Source organism: Zootoca vivipara, chromosome 2, assembly GCF_963506605.1.
Source record: "Zootoca vivipara chromosome 2, rZooViv1.1, whole genome shotgun sequence".
Taxonomy (NCBI): domain Eukaryota; kingdom Metazoa; phylum Chordata; class Lepidosauria; order Squamata; family Lacertidae; genus Zootoca; species Zootoca vivipara.
Window position 1 is genome coordinate 66,348,948 of NC_083277.1, and position 27,327 is coordinate 66,376,274.

General features: G+C 40.4%; 1 protein-coding gene across 3 annotated transcripts in view; it reads right to left on the reverse strand.

Moving 5' to 3' along the window:
- SPOCK1 (SPARC (osteonectin), cwcv and kazal like domains proteoglycan 1) overlaps nucleotides 1-27,327 on the reverse strand; it is a 429,282-nt gene that overhangs the window by 136,380 nt on the left and 265,575 nt on the right. For all 3 annotated transcript variants that reach the window (XM_060271660.1, XM_035105504.2, XM_060271661.1), the window contains exon 5: nucleotides 9,114-9,246. In XM_060271660.1, coding sequence (XP_060127643.1) covers nucleotides 9,114-9,246 — 133 coding nt within the window. The remainder of the gene's footprint in view (nucleotides 1-9,113; nucleotides 9,247-27,327) is intronic.

Sequence of the window (27,327 nt, forward strand, 5' to 3'; positions counted from 1 at the left end):
TTTCCCCAATGTCTAATTAATTTAATTATGATTTCAGTGTACTGAGAACTTGACAATTCAAAGATGTATAGGAATATGATCCTGGGTATCTTCAAATTGTCAATTAGTGCACTGTCTGTTTAGAAGTACAAGAATATGAATTTTGAATGTGATATCAGATATAGGTGGGTAGGTTCCACTAAAGGAATAGAACTGCTGCCAACAGATGTTTATGTTGTTGTTGTTGTTGTTGTTGTTGTTGAGGAAAGGGCATTGTGTTCTTTAAAGAATGGCCATAAGTTTTTAAGGGTGCTGGAGAAGTTGTAGCTTGGAAAGAGCTACAAAATACAAATTCCATTGTGTTACATTTTTTATCTTTTAGATTACCTTCTTTAAAGGGAACTCTACAACCACAATGTGCCATTTAACTATAAAAACGACTTGAAATTAATTTAGTAAAGAGGCTATACCCAAGATGTACACCCAATATTGTCACAGAGTCCAGGAAATGGAGATAATCCAGGAATACTTTGCAGTTCTTAATTCCCCCTCCTATAGAATTTAGAACACTGCCAGCTCGTGCATCATGGGATGTGATTTGAGAATCATACAATACACAGCAGGAATGTATGCTAAATTCTCTTTCCCTGGATCTCCTGCTGTTCCAGGCAAATGCTATATTGAGTTGGCAATTCCATTTTACTGCCATTATCATTAATAGACATTGTTTCCATTCAGTGCAGAGTCTCAGTGCCTTATTATCCAAATGAACTGGAAATCCACACTGTGGTATTGAGAATGGTGGCCCCAGAAAGGGGTGTGTGTGTGAAAAGGAAACTGAATGGAACTTTGCCCCAATGTGAAATATGCCTTGTTGACTTAGATGGATTTAGCATGCTTAGAATAGCAGCCTTATTTTTAATTTCAAGTTTATGATCCAGTTATAATTTATATGTGAAATGTGAGTGTTCTTCAAATAACCACAGGGAGCAGCCATCATTTCCGCCCCCTCTGGCGCCACCAATGGTTTGGAGGACTTGCTACTGTTATTGTGAGTAGCATATCAAGGTCCAGATTTTGGTTATTTATATGAGACTGTAATTAACACTTATGCCAGACTTTCAATATGGAGAATTCTATAAAATTATCATAAATGTTCTGAAATAATAATTATTGTACGAAATAAAGTCAGTATCTGGCATCAGAATTTTGTTTTGTTTTGCTATTATGTACTCAACCCGTGTGCTCTACAGCTTCATGACAGAAAGCATCCAAAATCCAATTTTCAGATACAAAAGCTGGATTGCCAGTGAGTGAACCGCAAGCCAAAATGTTATTACTGGTGTTAATCTGCAACAACCAACAGCAACAAAATATGGTAGCAATATCACCATCCATCATTACCAGAGAATGACGAATGGGAATGTGCTGGGATGCAGCCGTCATTATTGACAATTGGGTTACATGCAGCTGCCCAGGTACTATGTGTTTGAACAAGGACGAACACAGTAATTCACAAATATCATTGTCCCCTCTGGCCAACAAATTTCAACAGAACTGCAGCTGGTGAGATTCAACCTTTGCTGAGACTGGAAAGAGTCTCTGTGGTGGCTTGTTGTGTGATTGCAGTCTGTGCAATAATTTTGACAGCACAGTAGGAGCCATGGGAGCGCTTGAAAATAGAAACACTGTGGCCATTTATTATAAAAGGTTGCCCTGCTGTGGACAGCCAAAACAACCAAAGAGCTGATAATCATCTGACAGTGGCTTTGGTTATCATAAACCCACTCCATCATGTAATGTACTGGCATTCCAGTTTAAAAGGACCATACAGTTTTATTGTCCTTTGAAGAATAAGTAGTGCTTAGATTTAAAACTGAGGCTGATTCCACACAAAAAATGATGTTTTGGGTATACTGGATTTTACAGCACCTTTATGGGAAATAATTGACTAGTTCAGATAAATGCAATATATGTAATGCTGAAATCGTACCCTCGAGATGCATGATGCGGGCAGTTCCCATGGTGTCTTCTTCTGATTTTTGTTTGTGTTAACTTTGTTTTGGATAAATCCTTTATATTTGTGGATATTTGTGCATTCTGACATAATATTCCCGGGGTGTGGGGGACTAACAAATAGACATCAAAGGGGATTCTGAAAATCATGTTCCAAGATAGGGACACAAATCCTTAGCTCTTCTGATAAGTTTGGCCTCTGGAGGACAACTAATTTTCTCCACTCTAGATACACATGGAAGCTATATGATACGACAGTGTTATCTCTATTATGTCAGATGCATTGTGTCTTCTATGTTACATTTCAAAACAATGATAATCCATAAATGCCACTTTTGCAGTTCTGAATTTTGTAAAGCTCATTAAAGCATTTGCTCGCTGAAGCCTAGAACATTCCCTGAAATATTGGGTAGGCATTAGAATTTCCTGATAATTACTTACAATCATCAACATTTTATTTGCTAGGACATTAAATCTTGACCTTTAGTTTCACAGCAGTTGCTTGAAACAATTTAGACTGCATGGGAAATGAAACCGTGTGTGAAGTCAAACAGCTGAAATAAATGCCAAGCCCATAAAAGAAGGCACTGCTGAGAACCATGTGGGTAACATTAGAGTTTGGGGCGGGGGGGGGGGGAGTAAATCCTGCATTACATTTGTCCGTTTTACATTTCTCCTTAGAGAATGGCCCTGATGTACCATTTACTCATTGCAAACACAGAAATTTTCAAACAGCAAAGGGTAGAGGTTGATTTCTATGGCGTACTAAGGTTTTCACATAGCTAAAAGGATCAAATTATGCACCCAGAAAATGGAAAATCTGTGCAATGAACAAAATGTACGTACAGAGATCATTGGTTGCTAATCAAGATGTTGTGGTTGCAAGAACCCTGCCCTGCCCTATGGGGTAGGATCATGGGACTGGCCTTACATTCCACTGTGTCTCTGAAATTCAGTATGAAGTAAGGGACAATTCATCAGCCTCTGCTGCCGCTCTGAGTCTGGGGAGAGTGCTGGGGTTTGTCCATTGCACAGAATCTCTGAGACACATGTGCACCCTTCAGACATCCTTTGACTGAGTTCAGTAAACAACATGGGGACATGCTCCACCTCTCTGTCACTCTTTGGATCACTCTTCATGAGTTGGAGGGTCATTTTGTGATGCAGAGAACCTGCTGTTCATATGAAGGCTCCACACACATTTAGAACACTGGAAAACTGGGTTTTAGAATGTGCAGGAAGCCTCTATGAATGTAAGCAGGTGTTCTGCTTCAAAAGATTCCCCTCCTACTTGAGGTGGTGGTAGATATAACATTCTCATCCCCATATATCTGCATATTTACAAAATTTATAAATTGTACCATAGAAATGCAGTGGAATATGAGAAGAATTGGGGATCAAGACAGGCTGCAACATGTGGATGTAGGGATTATGCAAACCCCAAGTGAAACATCAATGATTTGAGGCACTTCAGGTTGCCTAGGGGCAATTGCAGGGTCCTCCAGATTCTCAGGAGTACTTGACTTCTCTGCATAGTCCCAAGTCTCTTCTTCAGAAGAAGTCTTTCTGCGTTCTGGATCAGGTAGAATCTTGGCACCAGGGTGCCAGTGAATAGCCTTGCCCTACTATTCCTTGCTTTGTTCGGCTTGCCTGAACATAAACCCTTGCCTTATACTGCTGAGCTGTCACTTGGTTTTTAAGTAGTATCATGTTTTAAACAACACGGCTGAAACATGGCTTTATTCAGATGGTTTTATATAATATATTTTTGTGACAGAATGTTGTACAGTGCCTTGTGAGGGCAATGCACCCTGAGAGGTGGTTTAGAAATCTTCGAACAAGCAAACCGTGAAATCTTTTGTATGCATTATTATTTCTTATCAATTTTCCTATTCTATACTGACTTTTATCTCAATTTTTTTGAGAATCTAAGATTTTGTTACGATTTACTAATAAACATAATGTGAAAGAACTGGTTTCAAGAGAAGTACTGCACAAAAATACTACCAGTACCTATTTTGGGTGAGTGATGAAAAGTTTATATTGAAAGAAACAACAAACTGGAGACAGAGATTTTTTAATGTTACCCAAGTCAAGCTGTGAAACTTGATACACATTTGTTTTGCATCATTTGCAACCAAGTACTATTACAAGAAAGCACTCTGGCAATGGACCACTTCCTTGTAGTATAAAGGTCAAAAGCACTCTGCGTTTGGTAGCTGTGATTGACATATCCATTGAGAAATTGCTATTCATTATTACAGTCACTTGCAGAAACTTCAATCCAAATTTTCAAGCAAACCTGCTATAAACATGCAACAGAAGGAGGGAAAAATAACAATAGCAGAAGAATTCTGGACTTGATTAAAATGAAAGCTAACAAAACTATAATTGCTCAGCATATGGGAAGGGGTATAGTACACTACTGGGGGAAAAATAAACAGAGTCATCCATGCTGCGTTTTCCAGAAACTGGTGTCAAAATAAGTTTCCTTTCAATCCTTGTGGGGACCACAAACCACTGAAATGGGAATTATAGCACACATTATCAAAAGACTTAAGTCCTGTACAGATAAAAATGCAGTAGAATGAATATGTGGGGAGTTGGGAGATAGCTGGGGCAACCAAATCAGATGGGTGTGGTGGTATTACTAATCACCAATCATCAATCACTAATTAATTATTAATTATTATTGCTTCTTGACCCCACCTTCCGCATGTTTCTTCAAATAGAGCATATGTATGTACAAGTGATTTTACAAGAGATTTTACTTTTTTGGGTTCCATGATCACTGCAGATGGTGACAGCAGTCACAAAATCAAAAGACGCTTGCTTCTTGGGAGAAAAGCAATGACAAACCTAGACAGCATCTTAAAAAGCAGAGATATCACCTTGCCGACAAAGGTCAGTATAGTTAAAGCTATGGTTTTCCCAGTAGTGATGTATGGAAGCGAGAGCTGGACCATAAAGTAGGCTGATCGCTGAAGAATTGATGCTTTTGAATTATGGTGCTGGAGGAGACTCTTGAGAGTCCCATGGACTGTAAGAAGATCAAACCTATCCATTCTGAAGGAAATCAGCCCTGAGTGCTCACTGGAAGGACAGATCCTGAAGCTGAGCCTCCAATACTTTGGCCACCTCATGAGAAGAGAAGACTCCCTGGAAAAGACCCTGATGTTGGGAAAGATTGAGGGCACAAGGAGAAGGGGACGACAGAGGATGAGATGGTTGGACAGTGTTCTCGAAGCTACGAACATGAGTCTGACCAAACTACGGAAGGCAGTGGAAGACAGGAGTGCCTGGCGTGCTCTGGTCCATGGGGTCACGAAGAGTCAGACATGACTAAACGACTAAACAACAACAACATGTACAAGGTACATGAAAAATCTATACCCTGTGAAATCTCTACCTTGCAAGCATGCTGGGTATAATTGCACATGTACCGTGTCAAGTCTATGCACCTAATATAGGAGGTAAGGAGGAAATTATGCCAATGGGTCAGATGCCATCCACACACTGATCTTACCTAGATCTCTTTCAAAGTGGAATGAGGGGTGGAAGAGCCTGCCTTTCCCAGACAGCTATAGGCAACAGCAGGAGGCATTAGATGTCTTCATTATAATGAGCAGAATCAAAACTGAGCCAGAGAAGGTTAGTGAACTAACAATATCAATGGCTCTGGATCAAAAAAGTATTTGGATGTAGTGATAAATAATCAAAGGGGCTTCTGAAAGATCTGGGGCTCAGCCTAAATCATGCAGTAAAGGCATGATAAGCCAGTGGAACAGATTGACTGAATATACAATAAAAGGCATTTACCATGGATTTATCAAGTCAATCCCATTTTGTTATATCTGAGCATATTCTAAGTGGCTAAGAAGAGCATGGAAGAGCAAGATAATCACAAGAGAATGGAAATGTATTTCTGAAAGAAGACTTAAAGGAATCAGTAACAGAGAATCTAGTTGGTGCATACATAAGTGCCGTATGAAAGCAAGTGCTGGTTCAAATGGAGCTGTCTTACTCACACCAATGGTCCATTGAGCTCAGTACAGCCTCCCCAGACAGACAGAAACTCTGCTGGTTTGCTGGAAAATACATTTTCCAGTCCTTATACTGGACATACTTTTGGCTGGGGATATTCATTGCCAGATTACCAAATAGGCAGAGTAGGCTATGGCCTATGGGCTCCACGCCTTTTAGGGGCCCTGCAAGAGTGGATCAAAATAATATTTATTAGCTCTTGAAAGAAAATTACAAAAAGCATTTCCTCATAAGGCATTGTTTCCAGGCCTTTGTCAATTTTGGTTGCCCTCCTCTGGATACGTTCCAGCTTGTCGGTATCCTTCTTGAACTGTGGTGCCCAGAACTGGACACAGTACTCCAGGTGAGGTCTGACCAGAGCAGAATACAGTGGTACATACTTCCCTTGATCTAGATGCTATACTCCTATTGATGCAGCCCAGAATTGCATTGGCTTTTTTAGCTGCTGCATCACACTGTTGACTCATGTCAAGTTTGTGGTCTACCAAGACTCCTAGATCTTTTTCACATGTACTGCTCTCAAGCCAGGTGTCACCCATCCTGTATTTGTGCCTTTCATTTATTTATTTATTTGGCCAAGTGTAGTACTTTACATTACTCCCTGTTAAATACTCTCTAATATTTTGGAAACATTCACACATGTGCACACAGTTCACAGATGTTATCTTGCCATCTAACCTATATAGACAGCCAAGTGCTAGCTCAGCCAATGACACTTCCCAATATACACCTTGCCATTTGGTGCTTGATTGAGCATATCTTGGCAAAATTAGCCTGCCTTATCACTATGGACTGCAGATGGTGACAGCAGTCATGAAATTAAAAGACGCCTGCTTCTTGGGAGAAAAGCAATGACAAACCTAGACAGCATCTTAAAAAGCAGAGACATCACCTTGCCTACAAAGATCCGTATAGTTAAAGCTATGGTTTTCCCAGTAGTGATGTATGGAAGTGAGAGCTGGACCATAAAGAAGGCTGATTGCCGAAGAATTGATGCTTTTGAATTATGGTGCTGGAGGAGACTCTTGAGAGTCCCATGGACTGCAAGAAGATCAAACCTATCCATTCTGAAGGAAATCAGCCCTGAGTGCTCCCTGGAAGGACAGATCATGAAGCTGAGGCTCCAATACTTTGGCCACCTCATGAGAAGAGAAGACTCCCTGGAAAAGACCCTGATGTTGGGAAAGATTGAGGGCACTAGGAGAGGGGGACGACAGAGGACGAGATGGTTGGACAGTGTTCTTGAAGCTACCAGCATGATTTTGACCAAACTGCGGGAGGCAGTGGAAGACAGGAGTGCCTGGCGTCCATGGGGTCCATGGGGTCACGAAGAGTCAGACACAACTAAACGAGTAAACAACAACAATCACTATAGATAACTCAACTTCTCCACAATTGTCACACTGCCTCTTTGTCATGTTCCACAAATTGTCATGTTTTGCATTTAATTCAAAAACTAAGGTTCCCCCCCCCGCCGCCCCCAGCTCTGCTCCTCTCTGGCCCTGATTCAAATTCAGAATATTCAGAAGCAAATACATTCATATTCTCCCTTCTCTCTCTCATTGATAATAATAATAATAATAATAATAATAATCATCATCATCATCATCATCATCATATAATATTTGTATCCTGCCCTCCCCAGCCAAGACCGGGCTCAGAGCAGCTAACATCATAAAAATAACACATAGAATTGTGTACAGTTCCCATATGAGGATCTCAACACGCATGACTGAATTGGCATCAGATTTCTCTTTTTATGGCCTTTTAACTTCATGCTCCTTCCTTTCTGCCTCCACTCACCTTGTTTATCTCCATACCTTCTACCCTGTTGTTTCCTGTGCCTGGAACAATCCTCCTCCTGCAATTTGTCTTCCTTCCTATATGCCACCACTCAAGATCACTATACATCCATTCTAACCTCCATTTCTTCTCACTCCTCAACTACTGCATCCACTTGATTCTGTTATGGCATCTCCTTTACACAATCGAAGGCAAACTTCTCTCTCTTGATATAGATGATAAATCATTGGTGCATGGATCATGCAATTTTTATCACCTGGGTACTTACTAATACAATGTAGGAGCTAAATATACATTAAAGTGAGTTAGGTCACTACAGTTACAGCTCTTTGGGGCCCTTTTTATATTGTATATATTGATGCATTTTATCTTTTCTTCTGTATGTTTATGTTTTCAGAAGACTTGTTATCATAAAGTATCATATCCAACCAAAACCTTTGCGAATAGGGTATATTATATGTCTATAGCAATGAATGTATGAATAAATGAGTAATCCAACATAGTACACCGCAAAGAACAAAACATGAAAATCTTAATTCCACTCAAAAAGTGAGATGTCAACACTTGAATTAAACATGACTAAGGAGGTGATTGGTATTTTTTTTTTTACCAAATCAACACCTAAGGCGTTAATAATCAGGCCATTTAAAAATATCCACTGACTGCATTATCTGCTCTCAGATGTGGAAATCCTTTAGTGTTTTAGCTATGCTTTGGTGTACTGGTACAGAATATATATGACCTATGCAGCACACCAAGTGAATTATATTTTCACTATAAAGTCAAATGTTACACTTCCCACCAAGGTTTTTACTCTCTAACAACCATGCATTGAGTGATATAAATGCAGTGCACATCGTTCATTTTAATGTGTTATGCTACACCATAAAGAAAAGGAAATATAGGGAAACATAAAGCCACAGATTCACATAACAGGTGTCTTCAATCAATTGTTACTGCTTTTTTCTGCACACTCTAAACACAATATCAAGATTATTTCCATTGTGCAGGAAGTTTGGCATCCAATCTGCCAATCTTACAATACCATGACATAAAAATGCTTCAACTGCTTTCACTTTCCAGTCTGGGGTGTAGAGGAACTCTCTTGAACTACTGGCACTCTCTCAGTTTACATGAGGAGCATCAGGGTAACAGCCTTCTTTACTCACAGTCTTCCATGTTTCATTAAATGGCTTGGGTTTGAAAGCTCACATTCCTAAATGGTACTTTTGCAAATGCCCGAATCATGACAGAAACGCTTTCGCCATTACCTTGGTTGTGTAAGTATGTCCATCGGAGCCACAAACCGCACTGGCATGCATCAGAGGGCATGGCTTGCATTTTACTAAATTAGCTGGTCCATTCCAGTGTCTCTGGGGAAGGTTTCCTTTCTTTTGCCGAAGGCTGGAAAAGAAGGCGGGGGTCTGTGTGAATGTGAAAGACAACTAAAACAGTCTCTACCAAATCTAAGCCCAAAAACAATCTAAATTTTGTGCATGTAATACTTTTGGATCTAATTTTGCCTAAGTACATGTCAGGGCCAACTAAAGAGTGAATTTATAATTTTTGGCAAAGCAATAGGAGACAGAAATAAATCATAAACATGAAAACTAGGAATAGCATTAAAAACAGCACATAATAACAAAAATGCACCACCACCACCAGCAGCAACAACAATTTAAGGTACAGTCATAGAAATGTGGACAATAGTGATATCCAGAATGTATTTTATATGTTTTAGATAAGAGATTGATATATTGACTGGGAAAGTGAAGCTAGGATTACACACAGAGAACTACAATTTTAAGTGGAGTATTTTGTTTGCCTAGCATCCTCCCTAACATGTTTTTAGATCACATGTATGCAGAAAGCACCATATTTGAATTCTGACATTATCAGGTAGGGTGAGAAAAGACTCTTGCCTGACTCCCTGGACTGCTGTTGCCAGTCAGGGCTCTTAATACTCAGCTAGGAGGACAGCTTTACAATGTATAATGTAGCTTCATATGCTTTTAAACTATTTTAGGGATCCTTCCAAAATGAAAAGTAACAACAATAAAACCCCATTCACTATAACCAATGATTACAACTGTTGTTGTTGTTTAGTCGTTTAGTCGTGTCCGACTCTTCGTGACCCCATGGACCATAGCACGCCAGGCACTCCTGTCTTCCACTGCCTCCCGCAGTTTGGTCAAACTCATGTTCATAGCTTCGAGAAAACTGTCCAACCATCTCGTCCTCTGTCGTCCCCTTCTCCTAGTGCCCTCCATCTTTCCCAACATCAAGGTCTTTTCCAAGAATTCTTCTCTTCTCATGAGGTGGCCAAAGTATTGGAGCCTCAGCTTCACGATCTGTCCTTCCAGTGAGCACTTCAATGATGACAACTAGCTTATTAATAAAGTTGGTATGTACGGAGAAGCTCATTCAATTGGTGAGTGAGCTAAATACTATGATATTATATTTCTGTTTCCAGTGGCCTGCTTTTTAAGGAATATATTGTTAAACTGATTCTATTTTTTAATCTCATAGGAAATATTTTTAAATGGGGCAATGCACAGCTGAAGTCAGTCTTATGACTTTGACTATTACAATGTTCATATTTCCTTGTGCTTTGCAATGTGCCCATTTTTGGATTATGAACATTTCTAAAGCCTTGAAAAGCCTGCAATGTACCACTCTGGATATCTGAAACTTCAAAAATGAATGGCTTTCCTGACTGTGTCATTGATGTTCTCACTTCTTCTTTTCAGTACTTTAACTGTTATATTATGGGGTTTCAGATCTAGGGTATTTTTTAACTTGTTGGATTTTAGAGTCTATATTGAAAGCCTCTGCTAGCCCTGAATCACCAATGATATGAGAACCATTGCCTACAGGAGTGAATAACACCATGGATAAAATAAAATTTGACACCTGGCAGTCCAATGTCCACTGACATTGTGCCCACCCTCTGATCTGTTGCAGTTGCACAATACTAAGATTCCTCTAAGTAGTTTTGTACATTTACTATGTTACAGCCCATCAAATTATCATGGTCAACTAAATAAAGATGTATCCCTTCTTAGCATACAAACATCTCCACAATGTCTTGGTGCCAAGCAGAATTTAGCAATACCCAGAATTTGAAACCATTGTTCTGAAGCTGGCTACCAATCCTGCCCAAGAGAAGTCAGAAAAGTCAACCACTGCATGATTTATGAAATTAAATTCGAAGGGCATTCAGTGAACAAAGTGCCATATAAATGTCTGTTTAAAAATATATTTATATCTAAAAATTAAATATAAACACCTTAAAAATAGAACCGGCATTCCTGATAGAAGCCTTTTAAATAATTGTTACAGTATAGGAGGACATGAGCTATTGTTTCAATTGAGCTGTTTTTGCGAGGGACAAACTCTTGAGTGCCAAGGGCAGCCTGGCAAATTGACCCTAAATGCTGATATGGTGCTGGAGGAGACTCTTGAGAGTCCCATGGACTGCAAGAAGATCAAACCTATCCATTCTGAAGGAAATCAGCCCTGAGTGCTCACTGGAAGGACGGATCGTGAGGCTGAGGCTCCAATACTTTGGCCACCTCATGAGAAGAGAAGAATCCTTGGAAAATACCCTGATGTTGGGAAAGATTGAGGCCACTAGGAGAAGGGGACGACAGAGGATGAGATTGTTGGACAGTGTTCTTGAAGCTACGAACATGAGTTTGACCAAACTGCGGGAGGCAGTGCAAGACAGGAGTGCCTGGCGTGCTCTGGTCCATGGGGTCACGAGGAGTCGCACACGACTAAACGACTAAACAACAACAACAACAGCTGATAGCAAAGCACTGAACCACCACATGGAAATGTTCTTCTGTTACCTAGGAATATTCAAAGTTGCTAAATACCTAGCAAATCAATGATCTCTTTTAGGTTCTAGACTAAAGTACAGTGGTGAAAAAAAAAAACAAAACCTCAATATGTCAGACTTGACAAATTTTGCAAGTTATGATCTAGAAGCCTCTTTAATGCAGCTGGTTGCTTTTTCTAACCCAAGTGACAGAAGATGGTGTTGACTTTGTTGCTGAATCCAGGAGCAAGTTGAGCTATCAAGAAAAAAGCCAGGGATAGGTAGTCATAATCTGTTGAGGATGAATATAGACAAAGCCTATACTCATGGGGCACCAAAGATCTCAAAAAATAGTTTGTGTCCTCTCTTGCAATTAATTCATTCCTAATATGCACACCTGGATTATGTACACATAGTTTTGGTAATTCCTTTGTTTTTGGGGCACCTTCAAACTAAAGGTATACGCTCACCATCCTTTGCACAGCAGAACCTCAACACCACCACTGGAATAGTTCGTGCATTCAATGCAATATTCTGAATTCAAGGTGACCAGGACATAGTGGACTGAAAGGTAACTCTCAAGTATTTTCAATTACGAACTTGTTTTACCACATGCCCGTCCAGTTGTATGTCTTATACCCTTTTGTAAAAACAAACAAACCAGCCCTTTGTTTTTGTATTAAAGGGGAAAAAATGAAACTGAATCCTACTTAAGAGCAAGCCCTGACTAACATTACACCTAATCAAGGGTAAGGCTAGGAGGGAATTTGCTCTAGTAAGGACAGAGGGCCTCCCAAGGTCTAATGGCCCACCCCTTTAACCATGATTGAGGGACTGTAAATATCCTGTGTGAACTAGCTCCATGTGATATTGGCATTCTAGATTTCACAACAATATATAAATTCTATCCCAAGCATTTGGAAGAAATAGCAATCCCACTGCTTTGCCCTAATATGAAAGCACATCAGAGCAGTTTAGCCGAGACAAGGAAAACATTTTAAAACATCACCGAATGCCTTTATCATGGTTTAGAAAACACATATAGATGCTCTTTAAAGCAATTTTGCCTCAGTTTGCAATTTGCTGCACAATTCAAACTCTGTTGTAATATCACATTCAGCTGCTAACATAATAAAAATGCTATTCTTTCATTTCAGTTAAAGCTTTCTTCTGCTTGAGCCTTTGTCACAGTGATAAATAGTACTATTAGGAACCTTGCATCTACAGAAGCAACCCCATCACGATATCATAAAATAAAAATAAAATAAAAAGGCCAACCAAAAAGAGAAAGAGAGAGAAGCCTGCAATCAAAGCCTTGGTATCAAAAACCAGTTCTGTCAGTATATGACAGTGTTAATCTTCTAGAATGCATTCACTTTCCTTAACAAACTAACTCCTCAATAATTAAGACAGGTGAATAGTAAAATACTCTGGATTGAACCAAAAAGGGTGAGGTATATTAAAATTTCTGCAAATGATTTGTGAAATCGGGTGGGTACAAATTTGTAAAGCTCACAGTGATGCTATCCAAATATTACAACATGTCTACCATATATTCCGGCGTATAAGAAGACCCTCAACTTTCCCAGTTAAAATATAGAGTTTGGAATATACTCGCTGTATAAGAAATACGACCCGGCGTATAAGACGACCCCCGAATTCTGAGAAGATTTTCCTGGGTTAAAAAGTAGTCTTATACGCAGGAATATACAGTACATCTTTGCATGGCAGAATGCCTGCAAAAATGTAAGTATCTTAAAAATCAGGCCATATAATCATAGCTAGGAGGCAAAAGCACAAAAAGCTGCGACTACCAGGGACCTGAGATCGGAGCAGGAGCAGATCACATTATTGGGGGGGGGGGAGTTTGCACGCCATATGTGCAACCCACACACAGTCCCCTTGTGTAACTTGCACATATGTTTTTCTGCACAGAATCTTGTTAGAAGAAATCAACAACTCCATCTTATGGGTTTGTTTTAAAAAATAAATTTTAGTTGCTGTGGTTGCAGATTATTAAGTTGTTAATTAACTTGAACATGTGATGGCTACATTTCAAAAGGCGGCATTCAAGTTCATCTTCTACTCCAGGGGTCAGCAACCTTTTCAGCTGTGGGCCGGTCCACCGTCCCTCAGACCATGCGGTGCGCCGGGCTATATTTTGAAGAAGAAAAAATGAACGAAGTCCTATGCCCCACAAATAACCTAGAGATGCATTTTAAATAAAAGCACACATTCTACTCATGTAAAAACACGCCGATTCCTGGACCGTCCGTGGTCCTGATTGAGAAAGCGATTGGGCCGCATCTGGCCCACGGGCCTGAGGTTGCCTGCCCCTGTTCTACTCTCATGAAATGCCCTGGATAGATGGTTACTGAGCAGTGTCATGCTTTGAATGGTTTTTTTTTTAAGCAACATGTTTGTCGCTATTTGCTCAAACAAATACTGTGAAAGTGCTAACTTCCAAAGATAGTCTAAGGCTACTTTCAGACTATACTATTTTGTAGATGATATTCAGTACTCTGCCAGCAAATTTCAGTTGTGCAGTTAAAGCAAATTTGGCCCTCTTGCATAAAACAACATTTCTGTGGTAAGAAAAGTGACAGGAAAATGAACTGGAAAGTGTGGGATGACAGCAATGTCATATTACCTCTAAGCAACCAAATCAGAATGAATGTTCAATGAGCAACTTGTCTGGAAGAGCCCTAAAACTAGAAACCAGTTGAAATAGGCATTTAGTCCCTGAGGTGTTCAACACTGCTTTTGTTTCAAAAAGTCCAACCATGAGGGGTCATAACCTTCTACTTGTTCCTTCAAGCTGATGATCGATTGAGTTCTACCACGCCACATCCATCTCTTTCCCATCTACTCAACAACTGCAATTAGTTAATATTGTCCGCTTCTTCATTCATGTGTTCCACTTAATCCATCAATGTGATTGCTAATGCGGCTCCATAGATGCCAAAGAATAATCAAGGATGGATATTACTATTATGGCATGCTCTATAATTGAAAATGCGAGGGAAATGTTGCTGAGATGAGGACTGGCTATGGAAGAGGAAAATAAGAGTGCCAACCTCCCGAGGGGAACAATTTGCATAGCAGGTGCTAGTTTTATGATGTGAGTCTGAATTGATCATCTAAAAATATATCTTTGTTTTAACTTTTATATCACACAGAAGCCTGCCAAATGCTCTAACAGCCTGGATTGCATTCCCTATTGGGCTTTTTAGACCAAAAGACCAACAGACAACATAAGTTGGGCTTAGGTTATGTTAAGATACAGCAAACGCAACTGTGAGGTATTAATTGCCACTCTCAACCCACTAGTCATTTCACCCAGAACTTCTCAGCAGAAATATTGTACAGCCCTCTTGCACAAGTTCATATAATATTCAATTTTCAGTATCCAAATTAGATCATTTTGAAATGTAAAGGTAAAAAAAACAACACACCACCACCACCAAATCTATACTTAGTACTTGGTGGCAGAAAAACAGCTCTCAACCCCAAGAAGTTTCAGATTTAAAATAAAGTATAAAATATGGTTATCAGCTAAACTGGCTTTTCTCAATATTTCACTTTCTTCTAGCTGTTAGAAATGGTCTGATAAGCAACTTCAATTTATTAATAACAGGGTTTTAAAAGAAAAAAAATACATTGCAAATCTTTTAAGTGGAAAAGGCATTGTATTAATGCCTTTTCCACTAATACATCAGAAACAAAATAGTTTTAGAGTGGCTTCTGTTATGAACGTTTTGTCTTTTCAGCTTGACAGAGATGTGTGTTCGTTTTGCCTTTATCTCTCTGTCTTGCTCAGTTCCAGAAGCGTATGTGCTTTGAGTCAAAAGTATGACCTGCCAGCATTCAGAACCCAGACAGAAAAAAATATTTTTTATTATCTTATTTCTGCCTGCCTGGGGATGTTATCACATATGCAGCATTCATATTATCTCACAGGTTTAAAAAAGACTAGATTTTAAACACCCACAGAAGGGTTCTTGCTGTACGTCTCTCTAAAGAGATAATGCTCAAGTTATGGCTGTTCTTGGTAGTAAATAGAATTCATGTAGGATTGCTGGAAAACAGGTATTTCAAAGTTAATGCCTGTAACATTTTCATACCTATAATAATTTACTATGTGGACATGAAACAGAGAGACACATTGTGCAAAAATGTATGTTTTTAAATGATTTATTGGACCAAGACCTAATTAGCTGTAGTTCAGAAAGTGTAACTAGGGTTGTCAGTTACAACCTGGAAATTATTGCTACATCTTTACATTTATTGATTAAGGGAGAGACTTAACAACTATGTCTTCTCCTGCTCATTTCCCCAGAGTTCTTTTGTCTTTCCTCCTTTCCCACCTGCACAGCTGGATTTCCTATTATGTCAAACTGTGGTGGGGGAGTGGTTAATGGATCTGGGAAGAAAGCATGTGAGAAAAGCCTGTGCTGCTGAATCTTAGGCTTTTTTGCAATCCCAAAGCAAACAGCAACAAAAAGAAGCCAACTAGCAGCATGCCAAAAATAGGAAGAAAGAATGGCTATATGGGTATAGGAAGAAACAAGCAAAGGTTAGTTAGGGAAATACCAATTGATAAGTGCAATTACTCACACTAAACAATTTACTTCTCACCCACTTTTAAAACACTTAAGAGGTATCGTTTACTTCTTGATGACCATGGGATGTAGAGTTGGGCCCCAAGTCACCTCAGTGAGCATATTACAGCAAACAGTGACAAATGAACCCAACATTTACCCCCAAGTCTTCTCATTGTCACATCATGCATTGCCTGCCCTAGTTCTCCAGGTTGTTGGCTACCGCTGACAAGAGGCTGGTAAATTAATGTTGAGATGATGTAATAACAGTATAAGTAAGCAAACCTACACTGAAATGCAAAAGTGAAGAACGTGGCATTGGCCAGCCATATTTGGCTGCAGCTCAAGATCCGCTATATAACATGCAATTTGGCGGGGATGAGGATTTTAACTTAGGCTTTCAGGGCCGGCTCTAAGGCAAGGCAGGGTGGCGCAATGCGCCAGGGTGCCGGGCTGCCAGACAGCCGCTGCGCTGTGCGCGGCGCCTGCCAGACAGCCGCACTGCAAAACGGGGCCGGGGGGGGGGTGCCAGAGGGATCTTCGCACCACGGCACCAGATACGCTTAAGACGGCCCTGATTAGTTTCATACTAATTGCAAGGATATACCCATGGCATTGCAGATTGATAAAAGCAATGTAAACATTTAGAGTCAGCATGCAGTGGTGATGGCTGTGAAAACCTCATTAAGAAGCAGGCCTGTTTTTCTTCTTCATTTTGTGTTCTCTGGGATCAACTTAGCAACAATTTATGGGGAGCCTACAAGGATCAGCCTCAATGCTCTAGAACAGGCATCCCCAAACTGTGGCCCTCCAGATGTTTTGGCCTACAACTCACATGATCCCTAGCTAACAGGACAAGTGGTCGGGGAAGATGGGAATTGTAGTCCAAAACATCTGGAGGGCCGAAGTTTGGGGATGCCTGCTCTAGAATTATCCTCCAAAGGAGATTCATTTAGTCTCTCTCTCTCTCTCTCTTTTTGGGGCAGTTGAAGGCTGTCCCTTTTCAGAGGACCTTTCATATTTAACACCATTTACTTTCAGGGTAGTTGTGCTTATTTTAGTGGCTGTTTACTAGGACTGTTGCTTTTGCTGATTTATTGATGTAATTTCTTTTGCTTTACTGAATGTTGTTTTTATTGTTTTCCCCTCTATGAATTTTCATGACTGGTGTTGTAAAACAGAGATTTAAATAAATATGTGCCACTCCAGCAGGTGTGAAGCACGGTTCCTTTCAGCCTGCTTGAACTGCATCCCATGGCTTTTGTTGATCCTAGAAGCTTCTTCACTGTTTTGCTTCAGCAGCAGCAGCTTCAGTAGCCTTGTGCAGACAACATATCCAGAGAAAATAACTAAAGGAAGGGTCAGGGTTGTGCCACCAGTACTATTATCCCAGTTCCCTGTGTTTATTTAGCCTTCTGTACAGAGTCTACATACTGTACTGAGTTTGTTTCGGTCACAAAGGTGAATTAATATGTGAAGGCTGGAGGGGAGGCCAGAGGGCACACTTTTCTTGTCTCTGAATATGTAATCTGCACAAGGCTAAAGTCACACCTAAAGCTAAAGTTGTCAGTTTCATTGCACAATGGATATAATTATAGCAACTTGATTTTCTATTTGGCATGACGACTCCAACTAAGTCCTATGCAGTATATATCCATTGAAATTCATTGGCTGATATTAGTCATGCCCATTAATTTAAATGGGTCTACTCTACATAGAACTAACAATGGATACAACCTATTATGAATACTTATTTAGCAGAATAGTAATAAGTAGTAGCAGTAGTTTTTTTTAAATAAAAAAGAGGTTTAATAATTTTGTCCAAAGTTTCTTACATTTTGTACATATTAAAAGTTGAGACAGTTCTTGCCCAGGTTCAGATTCTAATACTTCACAGAAAGGGGGGGAGTGGTGGTGAGAGGAAAGCAAGCCTTACAACAGCTATACTACTACTACTACTACTAATTTTTTATTTTTACCCCGCCCATCTGGCTGGCTTTTCCCAGCCACTCTGGGAGGCTCCCACAGAATTGATGATGATGATGATGATGATGATGATAATAATAATAATAATAAAGCAATAAAACATCAGACATTAAAATCTTCCCTGAACAGGGCTGCCTTCAGATGTCTTCTAAAAGTCAGATAGTTGTTCATTTCCTTGACATCTGATGGGAGGGTGTTCCAGAGGACGAGCGCCACTACCAAGAAGGCCCTCTGCCTGGTTCCCTGTAACCTCACTTCTTGCAGTGAGGGAACCACCAGAAGGCCCTTGGAGATGGACCTCAGTGTCTGGGCTGAACGATTGGGGTGGAGACGCTCCTTCAGGTATACTGGGCCAAGGCTGCTCCTTCCATGGGAGCTTCAAGCCACAATGGATAGGACTAGTTTGGTCTTCCCTTTGCCATGATGTTCTTCCTGAAATACAAGGATGCGGTCTGTGGTCCTAGGTCACCAATCTGTTGGCAGGGGGCAGAGTGTGCCTCTTTTCTGCTCTGCAACGCAGTTGCAGGTAACTGGTAGGAGCACTCTCTTACTCTCTCTCTCTCACACATAAAATAAAGTAAAGCTTCGGCCTTTCCCTTTTTGAAACAGCATAGCATTGTTGTCTCCCCCATCACTGGCAAGCCAGTAGTAGTGCATTCTGATGATTCCTTCTCATTCAAATGCCAGAACCTGGCAGCCCTGTTATGCTATATGCTAATTCTTCAATTTATTATGGGTACACCTCCATCATAATTTTTGATTTATCATAATCTAATCAAAACAATAAAAATCATAGCTGCCAAGTTATCCCTTTTTAAAAGGGATTTTCCCTTATGCTGAATAGGCTTCCTCGCAAGAAAAGGGAAAACTTGGCAGCTATGATAAAAACCTGACTTCAGCCTATCTGAAATAATTTGGTGTATTTTCACTGATAGTTTAATTAGTTCAGTCTCTACATAGGTTCTCGTCACACCCCTGCTGAAAACTCATGCTCTTTCCCATTCACACTCATATGAGAGCCATTTGCAGGAGTAGCCTCTAATAGGAGATGAATCTTAGTGCTAATAATGTTTTTCTGCTCCTCTGGCCCTCTTGTCATTTAGAAATACAGTTTTAAGAGTCATTTTGAGTGGTTCACTAAATTTGAAGATCTGCCCCAGCAGTTTACAGTGGATAAAGAAACAATGCAAAGGGCTTGTGACTGGGATGCCCTCTTAACAGCTGCCTCAAAAGCAAACATTAGTTCTTGAAAGAAAAATTAAGGCATATCCTGATACCTTCATCCTCTCTCAATGAATGTAGAATTTCACTAGTCCCTGGACAACTAATAAAGACCAGGCGCTACACTGCAATTTGGCCAGGGTAGGGGAAGCAGTCTCAATGTGCCCAGTTGGCTTGCCACAGTAAGGTGCCCTGCAAGAGAGGGGCTACCATTCTGTGACGACTCAGAGGTCTGGCAAAGATATGGATACTGAAGATGCTGAGGATGAGGAAGGCTGTATATGGTATGGGATTTACTCTTAGAAGGCACTGCTCTGAAGGGATCTTTTATCTCCCTATCCAACTGAGAGATAAAGCACTCTGTCTGCTACTTAGAGATCACTCTAAAATGTTATCTCCCAATCAGATCTGGAGATAAAGTTGTGGGGCCGCTACCTATGGTTTGGCAGGGCAGATCCAGCTGAGTTTACATTACGCAACAAGAATGCCCTTAGTAATATATAACAGTTTGTGTTTCAAAAGTAAAAACATACTTTTGTTTTTTTTGATTCTGACAGTTAAACCACTCTTTCTGAAGTCAATTATGCAAACTTTGGCCAACAAAGCCTCTCCTCTTCCCTGGGGGGGGGAGGGGTTGTGAGGGGCTCTTGCTTCCCATGCTCCACAGTGGGCGTGGATGGCCCACTGCATCACAGAGAGTTCCTGGCCTGCATCATGCCCACAGCCAGCCAATGAGGGGAATGGTTTGCCACTTTTAAACAAGCACAGGACTGTGGCTCAGCCTGTTTGTTTCCTGCATGCATGGATCTCCCTCCCTCCCTCCCTCCCTCCCTCTCCCTCCCTCCCTCCCACCCTCTATTCTTGTGCATTCTACACCTGACCTTGCAATGGACCTTGGTTGGTTGCCTGTTGAAGGGGCCTGGTAGCAATTTTTCCCACTTGGCAGATTGGCACCAACCATTTTCACCTACCTCGTAGCAAATTGTCACAACTTTGTAAGGTTTGGTGGTTAGGCATTGGAAAATGTGTTGTGTGTTGGAGGGGAGGTTGTGGCCATCACCTACCCCTCCCCTTTATGGGTGTTCCGATAAAGGAATCTGGTGGTCGTGGTTCCTGTCCGAAGTCCAGGTGGGGGCTAGGGCCATGGCACAACCCTCCATGACTCTAGGGCAGGGGTTCCCAACAAAATTTTCTCGAGGACCCCTCATCGAGCCGCTATTGTGACAAGGACCCCCATTAATTCCTAATCCTAAAATTAAAAAGTGAGAGCCAAATTAAGAGTCTTTTTATATTTTATATTTATACGTTTTTTACAGTTGCTTGAACATCAAACACATTTTCTTCCTCTTCATCTGTAGGCCTTTGTCGTTTTAACGAACCACTTTTTAACCAACGGTCCATTTTTAACTACGCGAACTGTAGCTTCCGCGAAAAACAACACTTTGTTTACAAACACTACTGTTTTGCAAAGAGGCAGTGCGCGCCAGGGAGGAGGGAGGGGAATGGAGAAGACAGGGTACCTGCGCAGTAGCGCACAAATGAAGCCGACGCGCGCAAAGCATCTTGGGGAGGTGAGCGTTAGTAGAATGCGCACGCTGCCTCTTTGCAAAACAGTAGTGTTTGTAAAGCGCCACCTAACGGCATACAGCAGAACTACTACCTCTATCTAATTCTAGTTTTGCGCTAGACTCTGCTCATGCAGGAAGTGGCCAAAACAAAAAAATCTGTTATCATACAAAATATATTTAATATATTTTTTATTCTAATAGCATCCTGCGGACCCCTCTGGCATAGCTCGCGGACCCCTGGGGGTCCCCGGACCACCTGTTGGGAACCACTGCTCTAGGGAAAGCTTCCAGTTGATTTGCATCAATAGGCTTCCCCTACAGGTTGTTAACCCCTGTGTGACTTCCTGCAGGGCGGGCAGGAGTCAAATATAGTCTGTTCGGATCCAGTGCCTAAGCCAATACCACTCACATTCTGTAACCAATAATGTTGTGGCCATTTTTAGCCCATTAACCTAAAATGCTGGTGTCCATGTGTCTTATTTCATCATAAAGCGGGGGGTGGGGCCTCGACTCACAAGTCAAAGTATGTTAGACACAGTTTACTTCACTGTGGTTGAATCTAATTGTGTTAACATAGTTTTTTGTTTTTTTTAAATGATGGGATCTATTTATGATGGGAAAAGTACAGAAGGTACACCACGCCAGCTGCTGAACCAAATAAGTGAATACTCTTCTTTATGGAGCAAGAATAACAATATTTCTTGGGCGGAGGGATGCTTTTCAATAGTATAACCCCTAACAGCAATTCAAAATCCCAAACAAACAAATTAAAACCTAGACTGAAATGTCGGCTACAGTTAAATTGACAGACTGCAAATCTCTTCTCAATGGAAGGGCAAATACACACTGTGAATCTACTTTGGTATGCCAATCATCCCGCTTATGAATGTGTTGAAACATCTTGGGCCAAGGCAAATGAAGTTCTATTTTGCTGAAAAACCTAACAGCCTGTAATCCTTGCTTTAAGATCCACAGTTGAAAGAATCTACTGTAATTCAGCAGCAGGCTCAGCAGTGAATAGTGAAGGAAGGCATTTTCTATTCAGTGGGAAAATGTTTGCAATATGCAGGGGGGAAGAGGTGGGGAAGTTTCAAGAGCAACTAGAAACATGTGCACCCTTGTCTCCATGCAATTTATTTTCAAATTCATGAATATTTTGATGGGGTGCTATACCTTTACCAGCTTTCTACTAATCAACAAAGAATATAATAAGGTATACCAGTTAAGAACTAAGGCAGTGCCTGAGATTTCTGCTGTGGCTGTTTTCACCCAGCTGGAAATGGGATAAAGGACCGTGAGGTGCCTAGTATCTCTGAAAGAGGGTATAGTGTTGAACAGGTATACTGCATGCAGATCACAATCACACCCCACATTTTCAAACAGAAAATACCATGTGACAATAAGCTGGCTGCAAAAAGGAGGGAATGAGAAGACAGGAGATCCAGGTATGCAGATATATTTTATCCACAAAATGTGCAGATGCCTGTGAGCACTAATAGCAGAGGGACGTTTGCAGGCAGATCTTAGCTTGGCAGCTCAGCAGGCAACCAGGGAAGGAAGTGGTTCTACCTAACTGTAAGAGGGAATTGATCACAGAGAAAGCATGCATTTAAGCAGGCATGCTCAAAGCCTAGAGTCAAAGGGCTGTAGCTCAATGGTATAACATGTGCTTACTATGAAAAGGTCTCAGGTTCATCCCCAGGAACATACAGTGGTACCTCTACTTACGAATTTAATGCGTTCCAAATGCACATTTGTAAGTAGAAAAAATTTGTAAGTCAAATCCCATAGAAATGCATTGGGGGAAAAAATTCGTAAGTAGAAAAAATCCTATCTAAACCGCATCCAAGATGGCGGACGGAGCTCCACTCATAAGTAGAAACATTTGTATGTAGAGTTATTCGTAAGTAGAGGTACCACTGTACAGTCGAGCTAGGAAAGACTCTTGTCTCAAACCATGGAAAGCCAATGGTTTGCAGTGGTACAAGGCAGTTCCCATTGCACCTATCTTCCATATTCTCCCCAACCAGAGCTGGCCCACCCATGAAGCAGCTGCTTCAGGTAGCAAAAGTGCCACTTCCAGTGCTGCTAAAACAGCTGTTTTCACACAGAGTTTAGCAAGAGGGGGGGCACTCCAGCATGTGGCCTTGCCACTCATATTTCCCACTTCTGGGGTAGAGAAGATGAGCAGCAAAATCTTGCAGAATGCCCTCCCTCTGGTGGCAGGGCAGGGCAGGGTGGCAGGTGAGGTGGTGTGTGGTAGTGGGCAGTGGGCAAGGGGCAGAACATTCCCCTGCTTACCACACTCCTAGGACCCATGCTGCTGAAACATCTACCCCCTTTGCAGTTTAAAGGAGTAAGGGAACTGTTTTAACATCTTGCTTTGCCCCAGCAAAGACAGTACTTTGAGTTTCTTTCTCCCATCAGTTCTATCCATGAAGCTTTCTAGCCTGTCTTTTATTTATTTACCAAAAAAAACCAAAAAACCCTAAGCAGCAGTCATTTCATACTGGAGGGATTTCAAATGAGTTCAGCAATCACAAATGAAATGGTGATTGACAGATTACATGACTCCACATTCAAGATTATGGGGCCTTTTCATGTATGTTGACTTAATCATCAAACCAGACATGATGGCAACATTCACAGAATTTGTTTATACTATCTGCTCAATTCATGCATACACTATCTGCTCAACAGTCAAGCAGATAATTATTTTTATGTCCAGATTCATGTGCAGCTGCTGGAGCTGGACCTTCTTCTACCTCGTCTGAACTCCCAGTGGACCACCACAGTTGCAAGTGATCCCAGCCTATTGAATGGGCAGGGACCAAGTGGGTAGGGGTTCCTTTCTCTTCAATAATGCACATCATTTGACCAGACATATGGTGTTCTAGGAGCCCTTTGGAATTCCATATCCCTCATCCTTACCATGGCAACCCAGGAGGTAAATAGGTAAGGAAAATTAGATAGCTCACTAGTTATTTCAGTTCTAGATCTACCCTAAAATACTGAAATAAACATTACTCCTGACACCTACTCAGTTAAAAAGCAGAAGGACTATTACAAGAGAGATCCAACCAGGGTAAGAACATGAGAAGAGCATGCCTGATTAGGCCAATGGTCTATTTAGTCCAGAAACCTGTTCTCACAGTCGCCAACTGGATGCCTGTGGGAAACTCACAAGCAGGATTTGAGCACAAGAGCACTTTCCCCAAGATTTTCAGCAACTGGTATTCTTTCCTCCAATTGCTCAAAGCAGCTAAGCAGGTAGCAAAAAAAGTAATAAAATAAAACCATGCTCTTAATATGCAATTTACTGTTCTTTGATATGTTCTTTCATTTTGTCTAACAAGGGCAAAAACCGACTGTGCTTCAGCTTAGGTCCAGACTGAGATTTTGTTCAAGAAAAGATGAAGAAAACATCTTTAAAATTCCAGACCAACACTTCAGACAATCTATTCTGTATGATGTTTATCATTTATTCATCAGCAGGCTTGAAATCTGCCCACAAGTAGAGACTTGCAGTTTTTACATAGTATGCCTTTATATGGAATATGGAATGAACAAACAAATAAAACCAAGAGCATGTGTTCTACAAAACAGCTTATCATTTAACACGAGCCTATTAAGCTTTAACAAGCAAAATAATTTCATCCTCAACATAATGACTCTGATACAGAAGAGCTGAGTCATTATACTATAATTTTAAATGACAAACAATATCAACAGACAACCTTTCCAGTTTCTTTATGCTGCTGGTGCTTCAAAATAGCCAAATCAGTAATTGAAGCAGCAATTAAGGGGGTTAAAATTGTAATTACATTGGCTTTTGTTTTTTTTAAAGAATTCAATCTGCCTTAAAAAGGAACACTTAAATATTAAGTCCGTCTAATTCTAATATGTGTAAACAAAGCCTTTTTTTTATTCTTCTGAAATGTAATAGTAGTAGTTACATATTGACCATTAAAACGTAGAAAGTGATTAACATGGAATCAAAGTGAACAAACTGCAAAGCTATTTTGACTTTGGGATTACTGTGGAAGACAAGCCAATCTATTTCTAAAAATGGTTATTAAGATTTCTTTCTCTTTTTAAAAAGGGGATTCAGACTACAGGCAGTGTATTTAGCATTGGCATTCAACTTTGTGTATCAAGTAGCTTATAAATTACTCCTGTTTGGCCAGAGGGTTGCACCAGTTGGTAACACCTCTGCAATCAGCTTCTTTTGTTCCAAGAGACAGATGGGGACCTGGTTTGGTCTCTCTGGCCTTCAGCAAAGTGAAATGTTGAAAGACAGGCTATTGTTCCATTCCTAAACTTAAAATGATGGGGAATTTAAAGAATATCAAAAAGGGGAACACCCTCCCCCCCAGCAGAACAATATACTGTAGTTGGTCAAAACTTAAAATATGCAGTAAAATAAAAAAATTCCTTCAGTAGCACCTTAAAGACCAACTAAGTTTTTATTTTGGTATGAGCTTTCGTGTGCATGCACACTTCTTCAGATACATGCACACGAAAGCTCATACCAAAATAAAAACTTAGTTGGTCTTTAAGGTGCTACTGAAGGAATTTTTTTATTTTACTTCGATCCAGACCAACACGGCTACCTACCTGTAACCTTAAAATATGCAGGAAATTGGAGTAGCAAAACCAGTTCAACAATCAAAGCTATTTTATAGCCACAACTCTGAAAAAATGTATCAGTGCTGGAAAAGTCTAAATATAGAAATAATGTCCTATGTTGATCCCACACCTGTTGCAATATTTTATCCAGCCTAAAATCAATAAAAATAATATTCACACATGTGACCTATTGATGCATGCTTAATCAAAGTACAGACAACAGGAATATAGTGGTAAAGAGTTTCAAAGTGCTCACATGCAGTGCCACAACATTTGCACTCACTACCAATTGATCCCAATTCAATGTTTCATAGTTAGTGCTGTATTGAAACTCCTTCTCCAGTTTCTATAATAATAATAATAATAATAATAATAATAATAATAATAATAATAATAATTCCCCGCGGAAGAGACTTCAAATTTCTTTTTAATTTCCTCAGGGATATTGGGCACCTGGGGAGGCTGCAGAATGATGGAGTAATGTTTCATGGAAACATGAAACATTGCCCATGGCCACTTCGCAACAATAAAAGTCAGCTCAACCCTGCACCCATCAAAATTCTGAGGAAATTCAAAGAAAATTTGAAGTCTCTTCCGCAGGGGAATTATTATTATTATTATTATTATTATTATTATTAAAGAAAGTAGTGCCATCTATTATGGGGTGGTTGATACAGTGAGAAGCTGCCCCATAAGTAACTGGGTCCTAAGCCATGTAATACAGCATAAACACACACACACACACAGAGTGGAATGCAGGATTTTAAGTGAAGCCCCTGGGCTTTAACTGAAGCGTGGGGTGCTGGATACCAATTGATTTTGTGTGCTGATTGATTTTCTTTTTACCTCTATAAACTATCTTCCCACACTGATTTCTAGTAAAAAAAGAGAGGCTTCACTTAAAAGTAAAATGGCTTTATTTAAAAAATAATAGAGAACAACTGTTAGGAGCACAGTTGGCAGCCTACACGCTTTCCTGTGCTTATGTGAAAACCCAGCTGAGGATTTCCTGGGATTTCCTCAGGAAATGCAAGTAGCCAAGAAGGCTACCATGTGGAGGTTTAAAGAAAGGTCATTAGTCACAAACACTCCCTGACAACCTTGAATGTAAGGTAAATAGAACAAAATCCTGCATTCCACTCAGTGTGTGTGTGTGTGTGTGTGTGTGTGTGTGTGTGTGTAAAATTACCCATTCAAATGCAATTTCTTGTCTCATTTGATTGAGGAAAAGAACAAAGCAGAGCAAAAATAAATAAATTGTGGCATAACACTACTTTTAGTCTATAAAATGCTGTATTACATGGCTTAGGACCCAGTTACTTATGGAGCAGCTTCTCACTGTATCAACCACCCCATAACTTGATGAGAAGACTTTGATGGCAGTGCCATCTGTGAGAGAAGCTTGAGGAGCTATAACTCAACACAGGGCCTTCTTAGTTGTAGCACCCCAGTTAGGGAACACACCTGACAGGGACATTTGGTTGGCACAAACCTGGATTAGCTTTAGATAGAAACTGAAAAGGGGGGGTGTGTCTTTTGACATGCCTTTGATACAGTACATGCCTGGGCCACAGACTGCTGGTCATGGAAAGTTTATTTCAACTGCTTTTAATATTTAATAATTTTGTGTTCCTTGTTTGTAGACCCCAGGTCAGGT